The sequence below is a fragment of the Silurus aristotelis genome (genome assembly GCF_946808225.1).
Source record: "Silurus aristotelis genome assembly, chromosome: 14".
Taxonomy (NCBI): domain Eukaryota; kingdom Metazoa; phylum Chordata; class Actinopteri; order Siluriformes; family Siluridae; genus Silurus; species Silurus aristotelis.
The window spans coordinates 27,004,333-27,028,259 of NC_139587.1; the positions used below are offsets into that span (position 1 = coordinate 27,004,333).

General features: G+C 41.4%; 2 protein-coding genes across 8 annotated transcripts; both read left to right on the forward strand.

Annotated features, from left to right (window-relative positions):
- Positions 1–334: 334 nt before the first annotated feature.
- pth1a (parathyroid hormone 1a) lies at positions 335–2,927 on the forward strand. Its single transcript, XM_083561397.1, has 3 exons — positions 335–501; positions 611–723; positions 2,352–2,927. Exons 2-3 carry the CDS (start codon positions 632–634, stop codon positions 2,566–2,568), a joined length of 309 nt encoding a protein of 102 aa, XP_083417523.1. The 5' UTR covers positions 335–501; positions 611–631; the 3' UTR covers positions 2,569–2,927.
- Positions 2,928–3,644: 717 nt separating this feature from the next.
- On the forward strand, positions 3,645–22,487 carry btbd10a (BTB (POZ) domain containing 10a). Of its 7 annotated transcripts, none has more exons than XM_083561224.1 (9): positions 3,645–3,806; positions 6,898–7,053; positions 14,292–14,479; positions 14,873–15,119; positions 16,416–16,518; positions 17,931–18,051; positions 19,882–20,079; positions 21,314–21,424; positions 21,776–22,487. In XM_083561224.1, exons 2-9 carry the CDS (start codon positions 6,953–6,955, stop codon positions 22,081–22,083), a joined length of 1,377 nt encoding a protein of 458 aa, XP_083417350.1. In that variant the 5' UTR covers positions 3,645–3,806; positions 6,898–6,952; the 3' UTR covers positions 22,084–22,487. The 7 variants fall into 7 exon arrangements, with proteins under 7 accessions (XP_083417350.1, XP_083417349.1, XP_083417348.1 ...); XM_083561223.1 differs by having other exon boundaries at positions 3,646–3,806; positions 6,861–7,053; positions 14,289–14,479; XM_083561222.1 differs by having other exon boundaries at positions 3,646–3,806; positions 14,289–14,479.
- The last annotated feature ends 1,440 nt before the right edge of the window (positions 22,488–23,927 follow it).

The following is a 23,927-nucleotide window of genomic DNA, read 5'->3' on the forward strand; positions in this document are numbered from 1 at the left end:
ATCTATCTATCTATCTATCTATCTATCTATCTATCTATCTATCTATCTATCTATCTATCTATCTATCTATCTATCTATCTATCTATCTATCTATCTATCTATCTATCTATCTATCTATCTATCTATCTATCTATCTATCTATCTATCTATGCCTCCTTCATTCAGACAGTTTGAAGTTCAGATTTAAAGCCCAATAATCGAGTGACGGAAACGTGACGAAAGCCACACCGTCGTGTTTGCTGCGTGTGTGCGTGCGTGTGCGACGGGCTTTGCGCATGCGCACTATTATATATATATAAAAAAACCGTCGCTCAATCATGAAGACGCGCATCAATGCAGGAGCGACTATAAAAGGAGCAGGACTCTGTTCTAGTGCTGATTCCTGCTTCTCTCTCTCGCTCTCTCTCTCTCTCACACACACACACACACACACACACACACACACACACTCACACACACACATACACAATCACACACAGCAGCAGGACTGTACCACAACACGTGAGTAAAATATTATAATAAATAGTGACGATACAGAAAAAACTTATTATAATATCTACTGAGATTCTTTCTACTGAAATTGAGTCTGAACTTTGTGTGTACTTTACAGGTTTAAAGAAAAATCCAAACAATGGTCTCCATTAGAAGTTTGGATAAAACGCTGGTGTTTGTGTGTGTGTGTGTTTTGTACTTCAGCATGAGGACAGACTGCAGACCACTGAGGTTAGTGATGTCTCATAAAGCTCAGAGATGTTTCCATCCAAAGTTGTGTTTACCTTTTATTAAAATAAGAACTTTAATCTGATTCTATCTATCTATCTATCTATCTATCTATCTATCTATCTATCTATCTATCTATCTATCTATCTGTCTGTCTGTCTGTCTGTCTGTCTGTCTGTCTGTCTGTCTGTCTGTCTGTCTGTCTGTTTATCTATCTATAAAACGATATACAAGAAGAATATATATTTTTGTCTGTATGTATATCACTCTCTCCTTCTCTTCCTCTCTCTTTCTGCTCTCTGTCTCCTTCTCTCACTCTCATCTGTCTCTCTATCTGTCTTTCTGTCTCTTTCTCTCTTTTTCTGTCAGTCTCTGTGATCCCTCATTCTCTCTGTGTTTATAATTAATTGGAATAATTAATTAATTTATGTATTAATTATTAATTAATTCGTAATTAATTAATTCCGCAATTTTATGTCATCTAAAGCTTTAAAAGCGCAGCAAGGAGTCAAGTTCTATCTATCTATCTATCTATCTATCTATCTATCTATCTATCTATCTATCTATCTATCTATCTATCTATCTATCTATCTATCTATCTATCTATCTATCTATCTATCTATCTATCTATCTATCTATCTATCTATCTATCTATCTGCTTCTTTATTATACACCTAAACTCAGAGAAATGAAATTGTTTTTCATTTTAACTCACAAACTGTACCTATTGAAGGTGGAAGCTCAGCGGTTAATATGTTGGACTTCTGTTTGAAAGGTTGTGAGTTCAGATCCCAACACTGGCAAGTTGCCAATCCTGGGCCCTTGAGCAAGGCCCTTAATTCATAGCAACAAGAGCTTTGTTAGACGCTCAGGATAAGGGTGTTTCCAAATGTCTATGTATATATATATGTATATATATATATATATATATATATATATATATATATATATATATATATATATATATACTGTATATATATATATATATATATATAAAACGTAAATAAATATAGGGGCTCATAAATGTGCTGCCTTTGGGTTTGATTGTTTTGGATCATCAAATATTTATGTACTGTTAATTTGAGATAATCTTTTAATCCTTAATAAGGTATAAATATACATTTTAGAAGCTGGTCAATCTTTATTTTTTGGCAACAGTGAATGATTAGAGAATGATTCTTTTACAATATTTATCAATAGAAACAATATCATTGCACTTGTAGGTTGGATTTTGATTTCCTGCTGGAAGAGAGAATGAAGCTGTTGGTTTTTGGGATTCGCATTATGTCTTATTTTTTTATTTCTTCAGAGATTTAAAGTCGGTGCATCTCATGATAGCTTCGTGTTCCACAACAGCCTCTGTGTTGAGATATTTAATGCACGACTAGATAAAAAACTCGATTCGATCCTATTTTATACAAGCGTGTGGTTCCTGAGTTCTCGCATCACGTTAATTTGGAAACGCGTGACCTCAATAAACCAGGCAGTTGCTCAGCACCTGAAAAACACATCGTTGTGTAAATTTCCTGATAACGTCATTGGATATTGTGTTCTCTGATATTACACACCAAGGGCGCTCGGTTATCACGCTCTCAACGCTCTTATCGTGTTCTCTTATGTTCTCCAAACAGCCGGAGGTCCGTCAGTGAGGTCCAGCTGATGCACAGCGTCGGCCTGCACAAACACATCCAGCAGAGGCAGGACTGGCTGCAGGAGCACATGCAGGACATACACACCGCCCCGTTGCATGATGGGAGAATCGGCGACGAGCGCATCACACGGTGGCACTCGCTCTCCCAGGCTGTTAGGACCAACACAGCAAATTTAGACGTGATGGAGACGCAGTGATGCGTGGATGCTTTACTCATTCACCCTGAAAATATCAATATTTATTTTTTTTTTTTATTTATATATTTATGTATTTATATCGATTGATGGATTTTTCAGTATTCCTGCTTGTTATAAATGTTATATACAAATGTATTTTATGGGATTTATATTTTAGAGAAAAAAACTACGAGGAAGCACTTTTTTTTTATTTAATTTTATTGAGATGAATTCATGTTTACTGAAACCAACAATATTGCAGAGTAGGACCAAATTATAATTTTTTAAAGAAATATTATGGGATAGAAAACAAGGAATTCTATATTTTGTATATTTCTATATATGACTGTTTACTTAATAAATAACACTTACAGAGCTGAGACTTGTTTCTCGCTTCGGCTCATTGTCTTGTCGTACACTAAAGTTGGTGCCAATAAGCTGCAGTCCAGATGGAATTACATAATATTGAAGTATATAACGGGTTGCCATGGTGGTTCCTTTCTCTTCCATGCTCCAAAACAACTCCAAACCATTAAGCTTCCACCTCCATGTTTGACTGTGGGGGTGAGGGAGTCTGATCACATCTTCTCTCCAGTTCTTCTGTCACATTTGGACTCATCTGTCCATACAACTTTCTTTTAGTCATTCCCTGTTTATGTGTCTAAAAAAAACAAAAGATGAGGTTCCCACACTTTTCATAGATGTAAGTTTATGATACTAAAAAAATAAAAAAATATATAGCATATATATATATTATATAGTATATATATATGTATATATATATATATATATATATATATATATATATATATATATACACATATATATAGTGTATTGACTCACTTTGCAACACCAAAATATAATATATGTATAATATATAGACTCCAACATGTTTAAAATTTTATCTTTTTTTTTTTTTTTTTTTTTTTTTTTTTTTATTGTTTTAAACTTGAAAAGGCTTCAATTCCTAACATTGGTAAATTGAATGCAGAGCCAGTTTACGCATGCGCACTCTGACAAGACGCCCTTTTGTCAATTGGAAATAGGGTCCCTAAGTAGCCATTTTTCGCCCTTGAATTGGAGCGTGCATAAGGGATCGACGTGCTTTTTTGAGACCCGACCCGGGGGCCTCCATGTTCATGGAGGATTTACATTAGCGTTAGCAGCAGATTAGCCTTTTACATCCGACTCTTGAGTCTGAGACCGAAATTAAACTCCGGAGGGCGGTGAAAAAAAAAGTCTATCCGAAGCTCTGACTGGTGAGATGTTTATAAAATTAATGATTATTATGTTACGTTATTTCGTTGACGCTATGCTAAGCTAAGCTATGCTAGGTATGCTAGTTATCGAGGCTTCCTGTATGTCATAAACGTTTTATAATAACGAATAGCGCGTGCCGGAGTGTTTAATTATTTATGGATTAAAGTAAGTCATCACACGACCAACTTTATTATTATTTTAACATCTCTAAGGTGTTTTAATCCGCTTATATCTCATTTTCCACCCAAATGGGAGTTTTTAACCGTTTATAGTTGCACTCCTGCACTCTGCAGTGCACAGGTGAGGATGTGAGGATGTGTGCAGTCAGCATGAGGATGATGGAGGGAATAAAAATGAATGAATGAATGAATGATGGAGGGACGAGTTTCAGTGTTTATGCAACGCGGCTTGTTAGTTTCCTGTAATTACAGGTGCATCTCAATAAAATTAGAATATTATTAAAAAGTATTTTAGTGATTTCAATACAAAAAGTGAAACTGAGTCTGTATAAATATTATATAGTTTCATCACACAGACTCACATTTAACAGAAACCCACCAATTCACAAAAAAAAAAAAAAAAAAAAATGAGAATACTTTATAAAACCAATCTGGAAAGTCTGTTCATTTACTGATCTGTACTCAATACTTGGTCGGGGCTTCTTTTGCTTTAATTACTGCCTCAATCCGGCGTGGCATGGAGGTGATCAGACTGTGGCATGATCAGACTGTGGCATGGAGGCGATCAGACTGTGGCATGGAGGTGGCATGGAGGCGATCAGTCTGTGGCATGGAGGCGATCAGTCCGTGGCATGGAGGTGGCATGGAGGCGATCAGACTGTGGCATGGAGGTGGCATGGAGGCGATCAGACTGTGGCATGGAGGCGATCAGACTGTGGCATGGAGGTGGCATGGAGGCGATCAGTCTGTGGCATGGAGGCGATCAGTCCGTGGCATGATCAGACTGTGGCATGGAGGCGATCAGTCCGTGGCAGGATCAGACTGTGGCATGGAGGCGATCAGTCCGTGGCATGGAGGCGATCAGTCCATGATATGATCAGACCGTGGCATGGAGGCGATCAGACCGTGGCATGGAGGCGATCAGACTGTGGCACTGCTGAGAGGTAGTATGGAAGCCCAGGTTTCTTTGACCGTGGCCTTCAGCTCATCTGCATTTTTTGGTCTCTTGTTTTTTTAATTTCCTCTTGACAATACACCAGAGATTCTCTGTGGGGTTCAGGTCTGGTGAGTTTGCTGACCAGCCAAGCACACCAACACCATGGTCATTCAACCAACTTTTGGTGCTTTTGGCAGCGTGGGCAGGAAATCAGCATCTCCATAAAGCTGGTCAGCAGAGGGAAGTATGAAGTGCTCTGAAACTTCCTGGTAGACGTGTCCTGACCTTGGACTTGATAAAACACAGTGGACCAACACCAGCATTTGACACGACTCCTCAAAAGACCACTGACTCTGCAAACTTTATACTGGACCTCAAGCAGCTTGGATTCTGTGCCTCTCCTTTCTTCTTCTTCCAGATTCTGGGACCTTGATTTCCAAATGAAAAGCTGTGAGCCAAAATCATCAAAATAAAAAGGAATAAACACTTGAACTATATCAGTGTGTGTGTGTGTGTGTGTGATGAATCTATATAATATACCAGTTTCACTTTCTGTATTGAATTACTCAATTAATTATTTAATAAATCAACTTTTTAATGATATTCTAATTTATTGAGATGCACCTGTAGTTCGATGCGCACGTGCGACACACAGTGGTACGAGAAGGTCGTCCATCCATCCATCCATCCATCCATCCATCTCTCTCTCTCTCTGTTTCTCTGTCGGTGTTGATGTAATTCTACCTCCACACCTCCTGACCAATCAGAATTGAAAATTCAGTTGTTTAATTTAATTATTCCATTTATTTAATCCATTACTCAATTTAATCAATATAATAAGTGTCTTGCATTAATTTGATTTATTTTATTTTTATATCTAAATTTTTTTTTTTTAAATATTAAAAAATATTATTTTATATATTATTTATCCGAGCATGCATTTTATTTAAAATGTAAATTTTTTACGTTTTTTTCACAAATGCTAATAATGATACAACTGCATAAAACAAATAAAAATTGCATTAATAAAAAAACAACACAAAGTTTTGTTTTGCTTTTTTTTCCCCATTGACTGTAACTAAATTTAACCGAGCGTGACAAAAAAAAACAAGGTCTGTACCGAACTGTGAATATTTTTATTTATTTATTTTTTTGTACGTTTCACCCCTAATTTAAATCAGTAAATCGGTCCTTGTGCGAGATGGTCTAGACATCTGACCATACATTACAGCTTCATCATTGTTGAGGTTATTAAATGAACACTGATGGAGACTGTCAGTTGGAGCCCTGAGCTAGTAAAGAAGAATTATTTGAATCTGAATCAAGAACTATTTGAATCTGAATCAAAAACTATTTGAATCTGAATCAATAACTATTTGAATCCGAATCAAAAACTATTTGAATCCAAATCAAGAACTATTTAAATCTGAATCAAAAACTATTTAAATCCGAATCAAAAACTATTTAAATCCGAATCAAAAACAATTTGAATCCGAATCGAGAACTATTTGAATCCGAATCGAGAACTATTTGAATCCTAATCAATCTTCATGGTTCCTGAGTATTTTCACACGAACCTCATGGATCTGATCATGAAAATATTATGCGGAATCCACTTTATAAAAAATAATTCATAGATGATTCACTGAATTTGTATCCATTAATATGCACAGGATGTTACTAACTAGCTAACAATCCATAAAATAATAGTTATGAAGATATCAGATCTAGAAGAACTTAATAGCTTAGTGGTTAAGTCTCTGGGTTACTGATCGGGAGGTTGGGGGTTCAAGCTCCGGTATCCCTAAGCTATGAAAGGCCCTTAACCGTCTGTGCTCCAGGAGTGCTGTAACATAGCTGGTCCTTTAAAAGTATGTGAAAAGTATAACGCACCTTTTCTTTTCTTTTTTGAATAAATTATATGATTTTTATTACAGTTGTTGGGTACATTTCGGGTTTTCTCTCGTTGGACAGGGCATGAGAGTGGCAGACCGGTCCGTTTCAGCGAAATCGTGGGATTTGGAAAGACATGGCTGCACGAGCGCTTGCTTATGACAGCAACTCGAGCGACACTGAAAACTGCGAGCAGAGATCAAGCTCCAGACCTCGCCGTGTTTTCAGACACTCGAGGTAAGGCGAGGAAATTTCTTCACTCGGATCTCACAAACTCGCAACATGTTCATCCACCAGCAGCTGTACCTTCAGGAGCAGTCACATCTCCTGGATGTGCTTTATGAACATCTTATTCCACATTTAGTCTCCGTTTCCGTTTCTCTTAATAACCTCCACTTTTCTGGGAAGACGTTCCAGTAGATTTTGTGTAGATTAATTCAGCCACAAGGGTGTTAAAGTCTTGTACTGGTGGAGGTGAGAAGGTGAGGAGGCCTGAAGTGCAGTCAGTGTTCACGTTCCTCCAGTTCAATAGCATGTAAAGCATATCATCATGAAGCTGGCTTTGTGCACAGGAGCATTGTCGTGCTGGAACAGGCTTTGGTCCAACATTTCATGCTTCCACGTCCAAAGATGTCCTATACAATGGTGTGCCTCCAAGTTTGTGGTAAAGGTTTGGTGAGGAACCACACATGGCTCGAAAAGTCTGATGTTTCAGTATGTTTGTCCATATAGTGTATGAGGGAGGAACCTGTAGAGGAACTAGATGCAATGTGCTTTTTGGATTTGAATGAAATATTCATTCATTCATTCATTTTCTCCCGCTTATCCGTAATTCGGGTCGCGGGGGCAGCAGTCTAAGCAGGCCCTCGCCTTCGACTGCTGCCCAATCCTCACAGCACCGTCCCTTACGGTCCCTCCTGCAGGTGGTGAGCCCACGGGAAGCGAATGAAATATTTGTATTTGAATTTTTTTTACTGTCTCTTTCTTCTGGAGACGAAATATTGAGGAACCCTGTCTGTTTAGAACGTTACAGACGGAGGGCAAACGCAAAGCCGTTTTCATTTCCGTCACTCCAAATTAAGAATAGAGCTATTACTAGCCAGGCTATTTTTAGTCACAGTTGCCTACCAGTGTGTGTGTGTGTGTGTGTGTGTGTGTGTGTGTGTGTGTGTGTGTGTGTGTGTGTGTGTGTGTTTGTGTGTGTGTGAGAGCGATGTCTCGCCTCACTTCACATTTTAGAATACTACAAAGATATAACACTTCATTTGTCTGTCAAATCGCCTGCCTTTTATTATTTCTTCATCCCCCACACACACACAAACACACACACACACGCACACGCACACACACACACATACACACACACAATATATATATATTTATCCAGAGATTTTTATTCATTTATTTATTTATTTATTTTTATCCATCACTGACCTCAAGCGTCCGCTACCACACATACATTTGGATCATTATTTTGAATCAGTTCACTGAGTCGATTCATTTGAACTCTCACCGACACAGTGATTCATTAAACATCTATAAGGTTACACTTTGGAGGTGGTTGTAGATTACCTACATTCATCTGAAGCACTTGTGCACCACTGTTTTTTTACCCCCCACATCTTTGTACGTCTCTTTCCGGATTTATTCTCCTTGCGTTCCCTGTACAAATATATCCCACTCTTCTGGGAAGGCTTTCCACTAGATTTTGGGGCGTGGCTGTAGGGGTTCGTGTTTATTCGGCTACAAGAGCATTGTTGAGATCAAACACTGATGTTGGAAGTGGTGAGGAGATTCTAGTTTCTGTGTCAGACATTGGAGTTCATTCATTCCAACCTTCACACCAATGACCTTGTCTTAATGGAGCTCACTTTGCATGGAAATAAGAGACTTGAACTCGCACAAAGGGGAATTGTGATCCTGCAATTAAAAGTCGATCAATTAATCGGACTGATTTTCTGTCATTTTTTTAATAATCGGCATTGACCGATTGTGCTGCACATTAGGCTGATTATTTGTCAGGCGCATCTGATGCACCAAACCGTGCATGTACGTTTTACGTTTACGTGAGAGAACAGAGCTCTCCCATACCAGCAGGTGGCAGTAGCCTGTATTCGGCACGCATCATTTACACCTGCCGCAATCATTACTAATGGATTCGTGTAGCTTTTAAAAAGTTAAAAAAAGAAAAAAAACGGGCCAACAGTCCATCCAAAAAGAAATGGCCATCATATGTCGGCTATCCACTGCCCTGATTTGTAAATATCTGCAAAGAAAACCCATATCGGTCGAACTCTATCTACAATTACATACAACGCTGAGCTTCTAACATTGAAGCAACAGTGGTCTGGTGAAGGAATTGTTTTGAACCAGCAGTTTAGATTTTTGTCGCTTTACTGCTATTTGCATAAAGCTAATTTGTCGCTTGTCATTGTCGTTAAATGCTTTGTTCACATGCTGCAAGTCACATATTACAGTCGCCAGCAAGCCTTTGTACTACTTGTTGCCATAGTAACTTATCAATGGGTGGTGCTCATCTAGTCCTCAATGGTTGATGTCCTGCATGCCACGTTGATAATGTAGAGTCTCTACGCTTTGTCGTAGGAGTCCAACGTAGATGAAATCGTGGTTTCATGGTGCAAAATATACACTTAGGGAGTACATTAAAAATTACACATCGGATCTCAATCAGTGATGGCGTCCTTCTCCCAGACCTGGATCAGGGCATCATTGAGTCCCTCAACAGTCTCTGGTGCAGCTTGGTGGCTTTAGATTCTCCGATACATATTGTCTGAAGTTTATAATTGGGTTCAGGTCAGGGGAAAGTGATGTTGCTCCAGGCTCCAGATACTTTAACTTCTGTCAGATATGGTCAGTGTGAAGAGGAACGAATGGCAGTGGCAAATACCAGTCAAGCTGCACTAGACAATGTCATGCCCTTGTGCCACCCATATGGAGTAGGAAAGATCTGTCAGAAATATGAACACCAGTAGCCTCCAGCAGGAATCTTTACAGGGCTCTGGAAATCCTCTTCATGTTCTTCCTCACACAAGGTCTTGCTGTTGCCTCTTCAGTGTACCTGCTGTCACCAAAACATGGTGGAACCGATCATTTGTGCTCCCTAACTGGACAGATTGAGATCCCTTATGTGTAAGTGAATGGGTGTGATGAAGGTTTTTCCATAGTCGCTGATCCACAGCGAGACAATCTATTAGCTGTGCTACCAGGGTGGGCGGAGCCTATGCTGTCGTAACTGTCAATCATCATGACCCCTGCCAATTAGAAGTGTTTTATCTGATTGAAAGTAAGATGCTCATTATGCATATTGTGCTGTTTTTTATAGTGGGAAATCAGCCAGCTAGGAATCCATGATGAAGCCCTGCCACACCCTGGGCTCCTCATGCCCCTTTCAACATCCGATTGGCTTGATATGAAAACAGAAAAATAATAAATAAAAGGAGTCGATTCATAAAGAACCGTTTAAAGATTCGATTCTCCAAAGCACGCGCCGCCGAGCAGCGACCGGTTCCTTTCTTTTTTTTTCTTTATGCTTTTTGCCTCATAGCGCGTGTGCAAAGTCAGCAAGGCACCGAGCAGCCATTCATGCCTCTCTTTCTCTCGCTCTGTCTCTCCCTCCCTCTCTCTCTCTCTCTCTCTCTCTCTCTCTCTCGCTCTCTCTCTCTGTGTGTCTATATGTCTGTCTCTTTCTCCTTTCTCCTCCTCCTCCTCCTCCTCTCGTGAATGACTCGCATTGACTGAGCAAGAACAAATAAAACAGGCAGACAAAGAAAGAAAGACCGAGAGAAAGAAAGAAAACCCCCGCTGGGAATGATGCTGGAGTTGGAGTCGGAGAGGAATGCCCGAGGATGCGGAGTCGTGCCGAAAGCCTGCGTGCGGTGAAGGCGCTCACGTGCTGCTCTGCGCGTGCATCCCGCACATCACGCACATCCTGCCGCGCTGCTTTGTCTTCACCGAGACGCGAGAGACGCAACGCCGGTAAGGTCCCATTTCAGCTTCCAGGATGAACAAAGGACGGTTTTCTGCTCTAAACCTTCACACACACACTTACAAGTAAAGAAGGAAAGAAATAAGGGGTTGGGAAATAAATAATGGCCCCCCTAGATACCTGGTTTGAAGGTCAGGTGATTAATCTGGGATGTAATTCATTGATTAATTAATTGATTGATTGATAAAATGTTAATGTTTGAAAACATATGGAGCCGCTTTCACTGGATATTACCTGATGCTTTTAGGGGTTTATGTGCGAGCAGAAAATCAGGAGTGTGTGTGTGTGTGTGTGTGTGTGTGTGTGTGTGTGTGTGTGTGTGTGTGTGTGAGAGAGAGAGTTTTCACACCTCGTGGGAAGGGGAACAATGGAGGCAGAGTGAAGCATCTGATGTCCGATCTCACAGCAGATTCGTATGTTCATCAGACAGTCAGGGTCGCCAAGGTGTCCCGAGAGCGCAAGACCTTTTCGTGCGTGTCGTTTGTTCAAGGGTTTATTTCTCTTTATCTTTTATAGTAAAACATACAAATAAAATAAGTATTTTCTCCTTTAAATCAGTAAATGGAAAGATACTGATCTCTTACAAAAAAAAAAAAAGAGGAATATTGCTATATTTTCTATGATTTATTTCTAGAATTTCCTCCTCCTTAATGTAAAAAAAAGTGCACCTCCCCCCTAATATTCATTTACTTTCAATACAAATATTGTTTTAAAGAGAAAATAATTCATGCGGCGCAGAGTAAGTAAGCTGGAAGTGCTTTTGAATAATTCATGCAACAACGCTTTTAAGTGTGAACCGTCCCCGTCAGGTCTGTCCTGTTCCGTCAAGTTCACACGGGAACGGGATTAAACCGAGCGTAAAACAAGTCCTCGTGTTTAAAGCCGGTATTAAAACGTTATAAGAGGTCGAAAGAAAAACAAGAGGACACTAGTTTTCCGTCACATAAAAACGGCTAGAATTTGTCACGTAAAATCATAAGGAACGTTCGAAACATTTTTGATTCCTTTGTAGATAACAAACACAATGCGGTGAATCAGAGGTTGTGAAGGGGAACGCGGCATTGTAATTAAAGGGAAGCTGAATCTGCCACGGCAGGGCAATTATTACCTCTGACTTATTACCTCTAAATTATTACCTCTGAATTTTTTTCAGGAACATGATACGATACTTTTCTAATACATTTGAATCTGTTACGATACGATTTGCGATGATGGGAGGATATTTCGATGATACCCCCTGAATCTGATACTTCCACAGAATATGATGCGGAACTTGATGATGCCTCTGAATCTGATATGATACGATACTTGTTGCCACTTTATCTGATCTTTGAGGATACTGCAGAATCTTCAGCCGAACTATGCGTGATAATACTAGTGAATCTGAAACAGTACCTCAGATTTTAATGGTATACATGACCATAGAATAAAATCTGAATCAGTATGATATTTGATGATACCCCCAAGTTCGTCACAAAATGATATTACATTTCTAATAGGATATGATACTTGATGATACGATACTACGATACGCAGTAATCGATGATACCACTGAGTGATACAACACCCCTGATTCTGATACAATACTGTGCACTACAATACCATTCAATCTGATATGATACAGTACTTGGTGATACCCACTTGATCCGATACTATACTTGACGATACCACTAATCTGATGGCGTGCAGTACCACTGAACCTGATACAATACGACTTTACCCAACTGAATACTTGTCGATACCACTGCATCCGATACGATTCTTGACAATAGGACTGAATCCAATACTTGACAACTGAAGTACCACTGAGTATGATAATTGCTACTACAACCGAATCTAATACGATACATGTCCATACCGGCGGATCCGATACGATACTTGACGATACCGGCGGATACGATACTTGACGATACCGGTGGATACGATACTTGCCGATTCCGCCGGATACGATACTTGGCGATACCGCCGGATAAGATACTTGCCGATACCGCCGGATACGATACTTGGCGATACCGCCGGATCTGATATGGTACTTAACGATACCGCCGGATACGATACGATACTTGACGATACGGTTGGATACGATACTTGATGATACCACCAAATCTCATATGATACTTGACAAATTATAATTAATTTTTTTTTTATTTTAATTTGTAGAGCACCTTTAACAATGGACATTGTCTCAAAACAGTTTTACAGAGATAATGTGGTAATAAAGAATTAATAAATTTGTTTCTTATAGTTGTAAGTTTGTCCTTAATGAGCGTCCCCAGTCCCTAGTGAAGACTGGTAGGGGAAAAACCCCGTAAGATTAATTACAGTTTTGGCTTACAGTTTCCGTTAATGAAATATGTGTGTGTGTGTGTGTGTTTGTTTTTGTTGTTTTTTTTTGCACTGACTTGCCCAGGGTCTAAAGCTGATTTGCACCTAATTTGTATATTTTGCCATTTTGAGGCGAGTTTCTATCCGCTACTTCGCAGTAAGATGTTGGGTAACGTTTGCCCGGAAAGGAAACCGAAATCCCAGGAAGCCATCTTCACTAAACAAGATTTTCAACTCTTACACACACCGTATTTCAGCTTATTCATCACTTATTTACCCGGTGGACCAATCACACCCTGTCCTGTGAGCGCTCAGGTTTTGCAGCAGGCTCAGAAAAGAAACTATAGCGCTACGTGTGAGGATGACAAAGGAGAAACGTCCCGAGCTCAAACCACAGCGCTAACGCCATCCGTCTCATCCCGAAGGCTTTATTTCTTAAGCGTCATCATATCTGGTGATGCGGTCCCTGATGATGGAGGCACTTTTTATTAAGAGGATGCGTGCTTTGCGAACAAGGTGTGGTTGCTTTCAGGAACCCGTTATCGCTCTTTCTCTTTTTTCTCTCACTCTTTCTCTCGCTCTCCTTCTCTCATTCTCTCTCTGTCTCTCTCTCTCTCTCTCTAGACGTGACTTGCTGATGGTTCACCATTTTGTCGCACCTTCGCATACTTTTTTTTCAGAGATCAAGGACACGTGTGTGTGTGTGTGTGTGTGTGTGTGTGTGTGTAAAACACATTTTAACAGACTATGTGGTTTATGGGGACATTTATGTGATATACCGCCGGATCAGATATATATGATACAATACTACTGGATTCAATGAGATACTTGTCAATAATGATCTTGTGCTCAGGTTTCTGAAAACGTTTGGTCCATAGAGATAATTTAGAGAAATCCAGAGGTAAAGATTTACTTCTACGTTAATAACCACCATTGTTCGAAAACCTCCCTCAACTTTTCGATTAGTGAATTGAACTAGCGCTGAAATATCTCAGAAGCTTTCATTATGCTAAAAGGATATCTTCCCAGTGCTATATGTATAAGTCATGCAGGCTTCAGAGTGATGTTTTGGATGTTCTCCTGTGTGTGTGTGTGTGTGTGTGTGTGTGTGTGTGTGTGTGTGTGTGTGTGTTCCCCGCAGCAGCAGCAGTCGGCTGCGAGGCTCTCATCTGCACAGCGAGGTGGCGAGGATGAGCGTGCACGGGGCCGAGCACTGCAGGGAGAGGCGTCGCTCTGGAGACCGCTCCAGGGATTCCTCTCACGAACGGGCTGAAGGCCAGCTCACACCCTGCATCAGGAACGTTACCTCACCTACACGTCAGCAGCTCAGCGGTGAGAACCCAGCTTTATGCACGTACAACCAACGCAGTTGTGCCTCCTTTTTTTTTCCGGCGAAGTGGTACGACTGCAGAAGTCATGCAGCGTTTATTTTGGAAATATCTTCAGATTAGTGGGTAAGGCTTTGGATTTGAAGGTTATGAGTTCAAATCCCAGCCACACCAAGCTGCTATTCCTGGGCCCCTACGCAAGGCCCTTAACCCCATAGCATGCTCAGTTTGTATCAATAAAATAAATGTAAGTCACTCTGGATAAGGGAGTCTGACGTAAATGTAAAATATATAAAAAAAAAATTCTCAAATTGTCCATTTCCATGTTTTTACACACACACACACACATACACACACACACACACACACACTAATTTGTCTTCTCTTGTCCCTCTAGACCGAGAGCGGGAAGCGGGATCGTGGTTGAGATCAGCGAGTCCCCGGCCTCAGAAAGTTTCCGGTTCTTTCTGCACAGATTCCCACAGTAAACCTCACGGCTCCGATATGATCTACGTGTATGAGAACGTGAAGGAGGGCTCTCGGAGCGTGAGGACGGCGGAGAGGGTGACCCTCATTGTGGACAACACGCACTTCGTAGTCGACCCCGCGGTCTTCACGGCTCAGCCCAACACCATGCTCGGCAGGTCAGGATTCATATACGAGTTTATGATTTCTGTTTGACTGTGAATAAAGTTCTCATGGGGTATATGTAGTGCATACATACATACATACATACGTGCATACATGCAGTTGCAGAACACAACAGCGGGTTGTATTTGACTAGAGAGACTGAGAAATAATTCTTTATAGTTATTATACCATTGCTGAAACAACATATCTAATAGTACCATAACTGTATGTGTGTGTATGTATGGATAGATTTATTTATACATTAGAGGTTGAGCGATAGTGGATTTTTCCGATACCAGTAGTGAGTTTGAATCGTATTTGCCCCCCGCCTGTCCTCTACATCTACCTCTTTAAACCCAACTACCTGCATGTCTTCCCTCACCACATCCATAAACCTCCTTATTGGTCTTCCTCTTTTCCTCCTTCCTGGTGGCTCCATCCTTTAGCATTCTCCTACTGATATACCCCATGTCCCTCCTCTGCACATGTCCAAACCATCTCAATCTCGCCTCCTGTTCTACATGCGCTGTTCCTCTGTTAAACTAATTTCTAATCCTGTCCATCCTGGTCACTCCCAACAAAAACCTCAAAATCTCCTGTCTTAAAAAAAAAAAAAAAACAGTACAGAATCATGAAAATGTGTGAATATATTAACTAATAAATATCATTAATAAATTATAAATAATAAATATAGCGCTCTCCATGCAGCGCGCGTAAAAAGAAACAGCACGTCACGGCAGTGACTCGCCTCTAGAGGCCGCTCTCGTAATGACAGCAGACTGAAAGGCGGAAAAACTATCCGGTTCGGCTTTTGGCGATCAACAATCGGTGCCGATTAATCGGTCGACTTCTACTGCATACAAATATGTCCGGTATTTTTTTTGGTTTGTATTCCACTAAAGAGAAGTAATTATATATGGTCATTATACCATTGCTGACGCAACAAATCCAATGCTGGTCTAAGACTTTTGCATAGTATTGTATGTTAATGATTATATTTAAATATACACTATATGGTTAATGTAGCATTTAGAGAAGGAGTCTGCAGTTCCTCCATGGAGTCACAGCGGTTGGTCTCAGCAGTGGTTTAAGAGGGAGAAATATTCAGATGCTAGTAAGGAAATGGCTTTTTATAGCTGCTATAGTGTAAGCAAGACCAGGAACCAACCAACAAGCGTAAAAAAGGTTCATAAGGAACGAAATACTTGCTGCCTTTCTGTCTTGGATTATTTTATAAGACCTTTAAGGTGTTAATCTTCTCCCAGGTGATGATTTTAAGTGTGTGTGTGTGTGTGTGTGTGTGTGTGCAGGATGTTCGGAGCCGGAAGGGAGTACAACTTCACCCGGCCCAATGAGAAGGGCGAGTACGAAGTGGCCGAGGGCATCAGCTCCACGGTGTTCCGGGCCATCCTGGTGAGCGTGACGTGCTTTACTCCTCCTTTACTCCTCCTTTACTCCGCACAGGGTTTAAATATCACAGACTCCAGGCTGCATTTAGAGCGTATTGATTAAGTTTGGAATGAAACTGCAGTATTCATGACGACCGCAGTGACATTAAATAAATAAATAAATAAATAAAAACGGCGGTTCAGCACAGAACATTCCAGCAGCTCGGTTTTCACTCAGTCTTCAGATTGTTAATGTAAGTACACTATACACGATTCCACACTTAATCGACATTTGCTTTTGTAATAACCTCCACCCTTCTTTAATTCTCCACTAGATTTTTATTGCAAAATGAAACCGGACCTTTGTAACGATCCAATAATAATAATAATAATAATAATAATAATAATAATAATAATATTATTATTATTATTAAGATGATGAAATTGGATACTGCATAAAAATTTATGTGCTTGTGGCGATACATTATACAAACAAAAGTTTGTGGACACCTGGCCTTAAGATTGCTCCTTTTTAGAACATCCCATTCCACATTCGCTCTTATAATAATCCTCCATTGTTCTGGGAAGATGTTGCATTAAATTTGGTGGAGATTTCACGTATGTGAGGTGAGAAGGCCTGGGGTGCAGTCAGCGTGAAAAATTCATCCCACAACAGATCTTCCACTCCGACCCATTATCTTCATAGAGCTGTGCTTTGTGCACAGGTGCATTGTCATACTGGAACAGGTTTGGATCTCCTAGTTACTCGAGCGAAGGGTAAATTTCACGCTACGAAACGTGTCTGATACAAATGCGTGCCTCCAAATTCGAGAGAGCAGCTTCGTTCGCAAACAGACGAGTCTCTTTGATAGTGGTGGATTTATTTCTGTTCTCCACCGTGTGCATGTGTGTGCCTGCAGTTGGTCTGGAGGGAGAGAGAGATGAAGGGAGGGAGAGAGAAAGAAAAAGAGAGAGACGTTACGGATTTCTCGCGTTCTATTTCGCGCCGACTGCGATGCTGCTGTTTAGTTCGTAAACCCGTTCGAGGCCGAAGTCATTAGGATTTTGCCGTTCTATCCTTTTTTTTTTTTCTCCTTTTTTTTTTTTTTTTTTTTATAAATAAACAACAGCAGTATTATGAGATCCTTTGAACAACGGCGTAAACACCATCGCAGAGCGATTCCCAGCATCGGAGGATTAAAAATCCCGGATGCATCACTCGTTCGCTCGGAGAGACACGCGATAGCTGTTTGAGCTGCTGTTGTGTGGACCGCATCGTTCAGCGCGAGTCAAATATACGTGTCGGTCAGTGGGCTCGTAGCTGGCGGGGGTTTTTGTTTTGCTTGTGTGTGTGTAGAGCTGCTGCAGTAATGGCTGCCTGTTTGTCTTCTTTCTGCACCTCTCTCTCTCTCTCTCTCTCTCTCTCTCTCCTGGCAGGATTATTACAAATCGGGGATAATCCGCTGCCCCGATGGGATCTCTATTCCCGAGCTGAGGGAGGCATGTGACTACCTCTGCATCTCCTTTGATTACAGCACCATCAAGTGCAGAGATCTGAGTGAGTATTCAGTACCAATGTTTCTTCTTCTTCTTCTTCTTCTTCTTCTTCTTCTTCTTCAAAAAAGGAAAAGAGGGGCACTCATTAACGCAGCGTGTGTGTGTGTGTGTGTGTGTGTGTGTGTGTGTGTGTGTGTGTGTGTGTGTGTGTGTGTGTGTGTGTGTGTGAGTGAGATGAATCCTAAAGAGAACAGAAATAGGTCAGTAGTTTCTGGAGTGCTCTCGTCATGCGCCTCAGCACAAAATAAATGAATCCGTTCCTGGAACAGATGGAAAAGATATTTGTGTTCGGAAAGGAGTCAGGAAAATCTAAGATTATGAAAATAAAGTCGTTATATTTAGAGAAAGAAGTCAAACTCACGAAAATATAAAAAATATTTTTAGATTTAAGTCGGAATTACGAGAATGTAGCTGTAGCAATATGAGCTTAAATTGGTAATATTTCAGAGAAATCGCAGGATTGCGAGAAACGTTTCGCCGTTTTGCATAAACCGGATGCGGATGATTTGGTTAATTCCTCCTTTAGGTTCGGATTTAGCAATAAGGAAATTCTTCGTCTTATAATCATAATATAATCAGTAAACGAACACCGCAGCGGTTCTGTCGGAAGAAAAAAGAATCTGACTTTGAGGAAATCGCCTCTGTTGTCTTGCTATAAATAATGCTATTTATAATGTATCATATTTATAATATCAATAATTGCAGTTCCTGAACCCCACAATTTCTTACAGGATTGAATTCATTCCTCCCCTGTTGATATACGATCCACATTTTTTTTTTCATCGTATGAGACGAATACTAACCCAGGGTATCGGATCGTGAGCCTAAAATATGTCTTCGTCCTGAAATCCGACACTGAGACTTTAAATATTCCTGTTCATGAGAAGTTATGAATGGGGTCGTGATTAAAGCTCGCTTTGCCGATTAATCAACATGGTTGGTTAGATAGTTGGTTGCTGGAACTATCGGCTGTGGCCAAAAATCCATACAGATAGTTTTTCCGGGTTGCGTCTGTTGCCGGAGTGGCTGAAATGGTCCACTGCCATTACAAGAGCGGCGTCTAGAGGGAATCGCTGACACCACATGCTCACGTTTGTTTTTACACGTGAGACTGTGCACTGCATGGAGAGTTATATTGTTATATTCATTAATAGTAATTTATAATTTATACTATATTTATTAATACAGTTAATATATTCATTAATTTCATTTAGCTAAATTTCATGATTTTTAACTTTTTTCGGTCAACTTCTAGTTGTGATGTCAAACAATTTACTCATCTGCCCTGAACCAATCACATCCAATATGCTAATTACTAAATTATGGCAATGAGTTACCAGTGAAGGTTCTAAATGAGCTAATTACACTATACAGACAGAAGTTTGGGACACCTGACTTTCCCAGTCATATGTGGTTCTTCAAACTGTTACCACAAAGATGGAGACACAATTTGCACAGGACGTCTTTGGACGCAGAAGCATTAGATTTTGCCTTCTTGTGAACTCTGAGTCTCAAACCTGTTCCAGCATGACAATACCCTTGTGCACAAAGCCAGCTCCATGAAGATCTGGTTTGTATGGGTTAGAAGGTGTGGAAGATCTCCTGCTGATGAATGTGAAAACTGGCTGCACACCAGGTCTCCTCTTCTCACCTTGTGGAACATCTTCCAGAGTGGAGATTATGGGATGTTCAGAAGCACATAATTTTGTTATCAGGAGTCCACGATAGTGTATAACAAAAACGTATTCCTATAAAGTGATCAAATCTAAATTGTTGTTGAGTAAGAGGAATAACAAACGATCGATGTTTCTGATGTTTATTTTTCCCTCAGGCGCCCTGATGCACGAGCTGTCGAACGACGGCGCACGGAGGCAGTTCGAGTCGTACCTGGAGGAGATGGTGCTGCCGCTGATGGTGGCCAGCGCTCAGAGCGGCGAGAGGGAGTGCCACGTGGTGGTGCTTACCGACGACGACGTGGTGGACTGGGACGAAGAGTATCCTCCTCAGATGGGCGAGGAATATTCCCAGAGTCAGTATCTTATCGCCTCATCTTATAGGGCGGCGGGTCATGTGTGAAAGTCGCCTCTTTTTTATTTTCATCTGTCGCTGCAGCTATCGATTATTTTAGTATTCTAACGATTATTCCGATTATATCGTTTTTCTCTCCGTCCCTCCATTTTTCATTCTGCAGCATCTTCTGTGTTGTATGGAAGCCCGTTTCTTCCACGTAAAAAACACAATCTTTGCGCAATTCCGACTTTATTTCTCGTAACCATGTCGTCGGCCTGCAGTTTGGAGCTGTTGCTGTATGAACGAGGTTCCTCTGCTTTATCCGTCTTTGTCTCTTTCCTCCAGAGCTGATTGTTCGACAGAATTCTCTCCAGGGATCGGTGGCTCAGTTTTCTATGTAATTCTATCGATTGTAGGTGATGCGGGTGATGTAGGTGAAGTTGGAATTGCGAGAAGAAAAAAAAGTCGTAATCAGACAAACGTGTTTTTTTTTTTTTTTTTTTTTTTTTTTTTTTATATGTGACGGAAACGGGCTTCTGTGGTGTTTACCTGACCAGCGCGATCCAGAGTTTAGGTGTTGCACCAGTATTAACGGTCCGTGTGGAAACACAGTGCTCCATGTGAATTTAAATGGAGTAAATGAAGCATGTATAAAAATGCATGCAATGCATTAACAATCACCATGATGACAAATTCATGAACACACAAATATTAAAGTCTCAAAGGCTTGGACAAAAGTTTGTGGACACCTGACCATTGAAGTGCCATGTGCTTCTTTTTAAACATCTCATTCCACATTCCATTTGCTACTATAATAAAGGTCCACTCTTCTGAGAAGATGTCCCACTAGGTTTTGTGAAGATGACTAACACAGTTGTGGTTAAATTAACGTCAGGTACTGATGTAGGTGATGGTGAGGAAACCTGTGGTGCAGTCAGCGTTCACATTTATCCCATAGGGTTTGGAGCTCTATAGCAAGAGATCTTCCACTAAATCCAACCCATGTAGAGCAGATCCTTCATGGAGATGGCTTTGGGTCTCCTAGTTCATGTAAAGGGAACATTTTACATCCAAAGACATCAGTTTGAAGAACCACATATGACTGTTTTCGGTTCTACAGAAGCCACGATTCATGTTAAGAAAACTCCATTCGTTTATCAGCCTTCAGTGTATTTATAACGAATCCAGAGCTGTAAGAAAGATTCGCCCTGTTACCATGGTGACCTGCTTGTCTCTCTGTTTCTCTTATACAGTTATCTACAGCACCAAACTATATCGATTTTTCAAATACATCGAGAACCGGGACGTTGCCAAGTCGGTTTTAAAGGAGAGAGGACTGAAGAAAATTCGATTAGGGATAGAAGGTAAGAGTTCGGGTTACGGGGTGAAGGAAAAGCGGTGTGTCTGCTGTTCAGTGTTAATTCACTTATCAGGGTTTTACTGAAACCAAATCCTCAACATCAAATACCTCCTTCTCCTTTACCCTCATGGTGAACGTGTCAAAGTGTAGACATGAGATCTGTGTGTTTGTGATTAACTTTTCTCATCTTCTCTCTTCACCTGTCCCTCTAACACCCCCCCCCCATCACTTATCTCCTTCCCTTCCCTCTCTTTTCCTCTCCTTTCATCTACTCCCATTTCTCCTCCCTTCCTTTCTTCTTCTTCTCCTCCTATCTCTTCCTCCTATACCTCTTTCTCTCCACTCTTTCTCTCAGGTTATCCCACCTACAAGGAGAAAGTGAAGAAGCGTCCCGGTGGTCGTCCCGAGGTCATCTACAACTATGTGCAGCGGCCGTTCATCCGCATGTCCTGGGAAAAAGAGGAGGGAAAGAGCCGCCACGTGGACTTCCAGTGCGTGAAGAGCAAATCCATCAGTAACCTGGCAGCGGCCGCAGCGGACACGCCTCACGACCAGCTGGTGGCGCTACACGCCGGACCTCAGGTGGACGAACTGGACATCCTCCCAAACCACCAACACCACCCTGATCCGGACGCTCCTCCTCCTCCTCCTCCGGCTGTATGAGATTTTTATATACGCAAGGATCATCTGGACACGCTGGCTGCATACACACACACACACATACACACACACACACACACACACGGGCAGCCAAACCCACGATGCCTTTCTGAGCCCCTTCCTGCCTTAAGAGACCTGTGTGGCGGATCAACGAGGGTCTACCAGGAGGGACTACCACTGACTTTTGATCTACTGATGATGCAGTTTGTGGACTGCACTTATCCAACTCCTCACCCAAGTTTAAGACCCCTGACACACCAGCCCTCCAGCACAACCTCATTAGCAAGGTTATCCACGGTGCTTCCCGCACTCACGTTCTGACCCGGAACCCGAAAACAAGTTCTATAATATAATGTAATACAGGAAACTTCTAAAACGCTTAAAGTGGCTTAATGTGATGAGGCTTTTTTTTTTTTAAATGAGTAAAACTCAGTAAACACATTTATAATAAAACAGCGTAATATGTCCAGATAAGCAGTTTGGTTGAATTTTCATTAAAACGGTGTCTGATCGCGTCAGGCCACGTTAAGCGTTTTTCCTTAAACGTTCGCTATGGGAGGAAAACGATTAACACGCAATTAAACACGTTACACGTTCGAGGAAAACTCAGGTCTCCTTAAACAACACCCCCACCCCCCACCCCGAGTTCCGCACGCGACGTCAAAGCGACGTGGCCGCTCGCGTAAACAAAAGTAGCACTACTTTGCCTTAGTACGATATGATTTAACCTACGCGAGAGTTTAGTGCGTCAGCAGACGAGTTTCGATCTTTGAGGTAATAAAATAGGAAGAATTGCCTGTGTGGTGTTTCTAGTGCACTATGTGTGTGTGTGTGTGTGTGTGTGTGTGTGTGTGTGTGTAATAAAAATATTGGATTTTCCGCACACACGGAACTTGGCGAGCCTAGCGATGGCTCCGACCTCTTTTGCCCTCGACACAGTCTTCCACCAGCGACACAATAATCCACAAGTTTATCATTAGACACCGAGCGCAGCACAATCGGTCCAATCCGAACATTTCAGCAGGTCTAATCTAACACACACACGGAGGCTTTTTGTGGCTTGAGTGCAGTCACACACTGTTCTGGTGAAGAAATCTAATCTAATCTAAATTAGATTGTTTGGGGAGTTCGGTTTTGAAGCCTACAGAATGTTTGGTGATTGGATTCGGGGAGGAAGCGGAGTAAAGACGTCGGGTCCGAGCTTCACACAGCTTCTCAGTCCAACCCAAAAGCGTACACATGATGTCACAACTTTGAACTGTACTCTTCTGATTAGTTCCTGTTTGTTTTGAGCGGCGGGGAGACGCCACTGTTTCTGTTTTATAGCTTCACGTGTATTTTAATAAAAAAAGGTATCTGATTGCTGTGGTTTAGAAAAAAACTGCACAGAGGTCTGTCCTTTTTCTTTGTGCTCATCAGTGTCCTACTGCGTCTGTCTTTCTGCTCGTCCGTGTGTCCTACTGCGTCTGTCTTTCTGCTCGTCCGTGTGTCCTACTGCGTCTGTCTTTCTGCTCGTCCGTGTGTCCTACTGCGTCTGTCTTTCTGCTCGTCCGTGTGTCCTACTGCGTCTGTCTTTCTGCTCGTCCGTGTGTCCTACTGCGTCTGTCTTTCTGCTCGTCCGTGTGTCCTACTGCGTCTGTCTTTCTGCTCGTCCGTGTGTCCTACTGCGTCTGTCTTTCTGCTCGTCCGTGTGTCCTACTGCGTCTGTCTTTCTGCTCGTCCGTGTGTCCTACTGCGTCTGTCTTTCTGCTCGTCCGTGTGTCCTACTGCGTCTGTCTTTCTGCTCGTCCGTGTGTCCTACTGCGTCTATCCGTCTGTATTTCCTTTTTCTCATCTGTCTTTTTTTT

Bases quoted from the DNA above. Each gene is read 5' to 3' on its own strand.
- btbd10a (XM_083561220.1), top strand. From the start codon at position 10,673: ATGCCCGAGGATGCGGAGTCGTGCCGAAAGCCTGCGTGCGGTGAAGGC. The intron at 10,813-14,288 runs GTAAGGTCCCAT...TGTTCCCCGCAG, and splicing joins ACGCGAGAGACGCAACGCCG to CAGCAGCAGTCGGCTGCGAG. The intron at 14,480-14,872 runs GTGAGAACCCAG...TTGTCCCTCTAG, and splicing joins TACACGTCAGCAGCTCAGCG to ACCGAGAGCGGGAAGCGGGA.
- pth1a (XM_083561397.1), top strand. From the start codon at position 632: ATGGTCTCCATTAGAAGTTTGGATAAAACGCTGGTGTTTGTGTGTGTG. The intron at 724-2,351 runs GTTAGTGATGTC...TTCTCCAAACAG, and splicing joins ACAGACTGCAGACCACTGAG to CCGGAGGTCCGTCAGTGAGG.